A 6,672-nucleotide genomic window follows, 5' to 3' on the forward strand; every position below is an offset into this window, starting at 1 on the left:
GGCTGTACCAGCCCGAGATGCACAGGCACAGCCTGGCTTGCTTCTGTCTGCCACGTGAAAGGCTGTAGTTATGGACTATGCATATTAAGGACTATGCAAATTAAGCCTAGAGATCAGGTATATTGTGAACTTCTAACTGTAATTGGACCCAAAGGGCTCTCTTCTGAAACAGTTAATAATTTAAATAATCCCAGAACAACCTATTTTTATTTTTTTTCCAACCTCAGATCTGATATTCAGTTGTATAACTACTAAGAATAACCACAGTCTTAATAATCTTTGAGAATACTTCAGTGTCCCTTTCCTGCCTGTAAAATCATTCCTGATGAGACATCTGAATCTTTTTAAATAGAAAAAGAAAACAACTCAGTTCTATTGGCAAGTTTGCAAATGGCTAATTAGAAATATATTTTAATGGTGTGGACATCAAATGCTAGTTAGATTTTCTGTTGATGGCTTTCTCAATCACAAATTAATATATAGTGTGTTGTGTCAACCTTCTCACCCTTCATATGGGTTTTTATTAAAGCTATTAGTATACAATCATAATATTAAGGAAATGCCTTTATTGCGAGTACAATACTTCATTCTTCAACAGTGGCAAACAAACTATCTTCCATACTTATTCTGGACCTCCACGCTGTAAAATAAAAGCAGACAGTTAAATATATTCTGCTAAAAGAATGGGAAATGGAGATCAAATCTTTTTCACTGTTCTAGATTAACAGAGTTCTAGTTTTAATTTCTGATTTAGACACTGATTTTTAATCTATATAAGAACATGCACGGAGTGTCAAAGTATCAGCATCTACCCATAACAACTCCATTTTTTTCAGGGGAGAATACAAAAAGATCAACACCTGCAACCTATAATTATAGCTGCTTCCAATTCTCCCACTCTGAAGAAACCTGACTCTTATTCACTTTAGAAAGGTCTGATAAACACAGCAGTAGTAAACAGAAGTTTTAGAATTATTTTCACCGCCCAAATTCCAAAGTAAAAACAAAGCCAAGGTGAGCCATTACAATCTTTATGAGAAATCAGAAAGGTACTCAATTCATTATTTTGCCAACAAAATTATTTTACAACTTACCTCACCATTAGAAAATTTATGCTAGAGGTCAAGAAGTGTATTACTATGGAAAATAAATAATTTTATTTCTAATTATAATACCCTACTGATATACATGCAGGAAAACTGATTTCCTCTACTAACATGATCACACTGTAGGTGTCCTTATCATTTAACAAAGCTATGTAAATGTCTTTTCATTTCAAACTCACACCCATCTCTCCAGTTCTTCAAATTTTGTGCATTCTCCCTTTTTAAGCATCAGTGTTTACAACTGAAAATTGTTACAGAACAAAAGCAGGTTTTTCTTGCCTTTCATGTACAATGCCATATTTGCAAATATTGCAGAAAATATTTATATCAAGTTTAATAAAATGTTTCCACTACTAGAAATACAAGAGTTAACTTACTAATATATAACTTATAAAAACTAGTTTGAGAAATATTTTGGACTTCAGTCACCTGGTAATAGCCTTTGCCGTTCTAAGAACAGACTCTCGTGCTCCTGTCCAGCATATTCAAATTACACATTAAACAACTGTTACAAAACAGGTAGTGACTGTGATTAATGTAGGCTATGACTATCGCTAGCTATCTGCATGTCTGTTTTAAGTCTGTATCTCTCTAATCAGTGATACCACAAGCTACTAATTAGTGAGAGTTGGGTACCTTGTGTATTAAGATTTTGTAGTTTGGGTATTGTGCATCAAAGCTGTGAAAACTCCGAGTATACACTTACCAAGAATTACAATGTAATACCATATTTTAAACTTTGAAGAAGGTGTAGAAATAAGATAAATGCTAGGTAAATACAGACAATACACACCAATAAATGAAACTTACTTGAATATATTCAATCTCTTCCTCTGACATAAGTTTCCTTCTGTATTTTTGAGGTAAGGTTCTTGCTAATTCAGAAGTGTCTGGTATACCTTGTACTCCACTAACAGGTGAAATATTTTGAAATGCTGGTAATCTGCCTCCTACAGACTCCTGTGCTTTTGAAGCATCGAGAGATGGCATACTTGCTTGTAGAGATTCCTGTACTGAAACCCAGACTGCAAAACCATTACAGAAATATAACAAGACTGTAAAATTAATTAATGAGCAGCCAATAAAAGTTACCAGTTATTGACAATTTTCTTCATTATAACAAATACTTAAAAGAATTAAAAGAGACTCTACTTCTCACAAGCTGTTTTTATTATTGTTAAATATACCAAGAACACAGTGAAAAAATTCTGAAAGTAAAAGAAAGCATATTTGAGTGGCAGAAACACTGATGTGGAAACAGAAGATAAATCAGCATATATCCTAACAAAGGCTTTTTCACTGGGAAGCTGTACTTGCAGAAAAAACATAAAGTATCAAACGTGTGTGTGGAGGGGGTTATGTAGAAAGATAACTAAGATAAATAACTAACATCCACTAAGATGATGCTTTTTGTTTACTGCAACTGTAAAGACAGACAAGTGAAAAAGAGGTAGAGGCTTACAGAAAGATAAAGCTCACAACTATTACATACCACAACATGCAATACAATGCTGTACCCATTTTTAATATTACAAAATGGCATCAACAAAGGAAGGTCCCAAACAGAGCGAGGAGGAAGAGAACCCATCAGAAGGAGCACAATCTGAACAGGGGGCATGCCATTAAGCTGAAATTTTAAAATTTAAGAGCAGGAGGCAAAGAGAACAGAAGATGAAAACAGAAGAAAACAACACACAGATTATAATAGTTTTGGCTATTAATGACTACAAAGTATTTTTGTTTCGAGAAGTAACACGCCTTATATATGAAAAAAAAGAAATAGTTTCTCCAAATTTGTTTTATATACCACATAAATGTTTAGAGATTTGCCTAAGATTTTCCTCTATTGTATGTTTTAAAGTCTGAAGTGTAGTTGGAATAGAAGCATTAGCCAATTAAAAACCTGAAGTCAAGACTCAAAAATACCCGACCTAATACTGCTGTCGCTTAAGCTCAGATACAGTCCCTACTACAGTTTTCCCTTCCCTGTTTGAGACCATCATGTTGCAGTAGTAATATGATAATAGAATTTGGCTGGCCTTTCAAGCACTCACATCCCTAAAAGTATAGTCTTGATCTGCAGAGCTCTGTTTAGCTATGTAGAAGCAACAGTCTGGTATGGTGAAACACAGTTATTGCTACAGTGTTCAAGCAAAGTGAGGTAGATTGCAATTTACTAGTGAGGCGACAGAAATCAATTAAGGTAGAAAAGTCTAACATACTTAAAATATATAGTCACAAAAATCTTCTGATGAAAAGATAAACATGAGCTAAATAACATGTTTTTAAGCCTTTGAGAAAGCAATTCACTGGCATGAGAGGTGGTGCAATTGGCTGAACTGGGCACAAGATACAAAATTCTGACTGAAAGTTATCACAGAAAATAGTTCCTGAAGAATTCACAGGTAAGTCAGAAGTGGCACTGATGTGCACTGTAGATACTTTGCAATGTTAATGGATAAACTAAACTTAAAGCTAAATCCCAAATGTGATAATGCTGTGGCAAATACACGGTATCATTTCTAAACAAGTGAGAATAACAACAGAGCTTCTTAAAACATCTACTACTTTAGTTTCAAATGCTTTATTGACTCAAAAGGAATATTAAAACAACATACAGCTCATTAACTTTGATGTCTAAATGTAACAGTATTGGGGTTCCTATAAATATAAACATAGCTATAGGTATAAAAATTAATGTCAAAGATTGCAATGAATTTTTTCTCAGCATTAATAGCACAAGGAAACACTTCTTAAAATGTACAGTGGGATGGCTCTCAGCTATAATCAGGGTGTCCTGGTTTCAGCTGGGATAGAGTTAATTTTCTTCTTAGTAGCTGGTACAGTGCTGTGTTTTGGATTTAGTGTGAGAATAATGTTGATAACACACTGATGTTTTAGTTGTTGCTAAGTAGCGCTTATCTTAAGCCAAGGACTTTTCAGTTTCCCATGCTCTGCCAGGAAGCAGGTGTGCAAGAAGCTGGGAGGGAGCATAGCCAGGGCAGCTGACCCGAACTAGCCAAAGGGATATTCCATACCATGGAACGTCATGCCCAGTATATAAACAGGGGGGAGTTGGCCGGGAGGGGCAGATCGCTCCTCAGGCATCGGTCAGCGGGTGGTGAGCAATTGCATTGTGCATCACTTGTCTTTTCTTGGGTTTTATCTCTCTCTCTCTGTTATATTCCTTTTCATTACTATTATTATTAGTTAGTAGTGTATTTTATTTTACTTTAGTTATTAAACCGTTCTTATCTTAAGCCATGAGTTTTACCTTTTTTTCCTGATCCTCCTCCCCATCCCACTGGGAGCAGGGGAGGAGTGAGGGAGTGGCTGCGTGGTGCTTAGTTGCTGGCTGGGGTTAAACCACGACACAGGGTTTTAAATACCACAGATATCACACACTCCAATTAGGAAAATGCAACATCATTTCTGCAAATATCACCGAATACCTAAGGCTGCTTCAAATTGTCTTGGGCACTATCACTTCAGGCAAATATTAGTATTTGCAAAAATGGGACTTTGTATATAAGTAGGAAAACAACACTGGAAATCTTCATGAATCTGCCTTGACCAAGAAATAAAGACGTGTGTATTATGTATATTCCCACAGTTGTATAGAGTCTGAAAAGGAAGAGTCAAAGACTTGCCTTCAAACTAAAACAACTATGGTTCAGAAACCCTGCTCAAAATCAGTTGTCGCATAGTCGAAGCGGAAAAATTGTGTGCTGGTTCTTATATAAAACAGTTAATGCAAAGAAATATGGCACAAATAGATGAAATACTTACTTTTAGGTTTGGGACTACTTTTTCTGTCTGGAAACTTAATTAACGGAGTATGTGGCTTGACTACCTAGAACAAGACAAGGTAGTAGGAAAAACAGGGAGAATAAAATATATTTCTAGACAAACATTAACTTTACAATAATAAAATGGAACATACAACATATTAAACAACCACTTCTATACTGCTGCTTTGTGCACCACCACTCTGATAGAGCTTAAATAGTAAGTTTATTTTTACCCAAGGAGAAATTTCACCTTTAAAGGCATTCCTCCACCCTAGTGTTCAGAACAGGAATAAGTATTCTCTTCCTTTTCTCACAGCAATCAGTATGTATGCAGAAATAGCTACCACAGTAGCATAAATGGAATGATAATGTTTTAACACGTGGAATTACTAGCTGTGCTCTGCCTGTACATATTTGTTCAGCTGGCTGGATGGGATTGACTAATTCCATTAAGAAAAAAAACTATAAATTATAAAGCCTGGTATTCAAAGCCACTCCGCTTATTTCTGAAACATGTCTTTTCAAGAAGACTCCATATTTCACCTTCACCTTGAAGGGAAGAGGGATGGCTTCGAAAGGAGATGCTGGCTAGCGCCCTCCCCTCTTGAACACCGCACAAAAGGGGCAGTCCGCAGGCTGCCCGGTAGCATCCTTTGGTACCAGAACCAGGCACCGGAATCAAATGACCGGCGTCACCGGGCCGGCCCCGCCGCATGCTTCTACCCCCGCGCCAAGGACACCGACCTCTCCGGCGGCGCCTCGGGCCTCGGCCACCTCAGGCCCCGGCGACCGCACGCGAGACGAGACCCGCCACCCGCGCCGGGATCCTGGCCCCAGCCACTCCAGCCGCCCGCCCGGGCCGCAGGCCGAGCACCGTTACCTGAACGACTCTAGTGGCAGCCGCCATCTTACTGCCCATGGTGACGCCACAGCGCCGCGCCCCACCGCCTGCGCCTGAGGGGCAGCACCAGGCCACGCCCACTACGGGCGGGGCCTGGAGGAAGGGCTGTTGGAGGCAGTGCCAAAAAACAAATACAACAAAATACAGGGGCAACGCACTAGAAGTAAAAAACCGCTTCAAGTAGCTCTGCGTTTTATTTGAATTCGATCAAGACACGGCCGATCCACCTTTTAAAAGCTGACACTCACTTATAAAGAGTGCCAATGTTTTTATTTAACATATTACTGTGGTGAGTTGACCTTGGCTAGACACCAGGTACCCGCCAAGCTGCACTATCCCTCCCCCTCCTCAGCAGGACAGGGAGGAGAAAAAGATGATGAAAGGCTCATGGGGCGAGATAAGGACAGGGAGATCACTCACCAATTACTGTCATGGACAAAACAGACTCCATTTGGGGAAATTAATTTAATTTATTACTAATCAAATCAGGGTATGATAATGAGAAATAAAACCAAATCTTAAAAATACCTTCCCCCCACCCCTCCCTTCTTCCTGGGCTCAACTTTACTCCCGATTTTCTCTACCTCCTCCCCCCAAGCAGCGCAGGGGGATGGGGAATGGGGGGTTGTGGCCAGTTCACCATGTCTCTACCGCTCCTTCCTCACACTCTTCCCCTGCTCCAGCGTGGGGTCCCTCCCATGGGAGACAGTCCTCCATGAACTTCTCCAACATGAGTCCTTCCCACAGGCTACAGTTCTTCATGAACTGCTCCAGCGTGGGTCCTTTCCACGGGGTGCAGTCCTTCAGAAAGGAACTGCTCCAGCATGGGTCCCCCACAGGGTCACAAGTCCTGCCAGGAGACCTGCTCCAGTGT

General features: G+C 39.4%; 1 protein-coding gene across 1 annotated transcript; it reads right to left on the reverse strand.

Moving 5' to 3' along the window:
- Positions 1-376: 376 nt before the first annotated feature.
- Positions 377-5,816, reverse strand: MRPS36 (mitochondrial ribosomal protein S36). Its single transcript, XM_050913850.1, has 4 exons — positions 5,778-5,816; positions 4,896-4,959; positions 1,917-2,119; positions 377-640 (listed from the first exon to the last, which is right to left on the reverse strand). Exons 1-4 carry the CDS (start codon positions 5,814-5,816, stop codon positions 623-625), a joined length of 324 nt encoding a protein of 107 aa, XP_050769807.1. The 3' UTR covers positions 377-622.
- Positions 5,817-6,672: the final 856 nt, after the last annotated feature.

Source organism: Gymnogyps californianus, unplaced genomic scaffold, assembly GCF_018139145.2.
Source record: "Gymnogyps californianus isolate 813 unplaced genomic scaffold, ASM1813914v2 HiC_scaffold_137, whole genome shotgun sequence".
Lineage (NCBI taxonomy): Eukaryota > Metazoa > Chordata > Aves > Accipitriformes > Cathartidae > Gymnogyps > Gymnogyps californianus.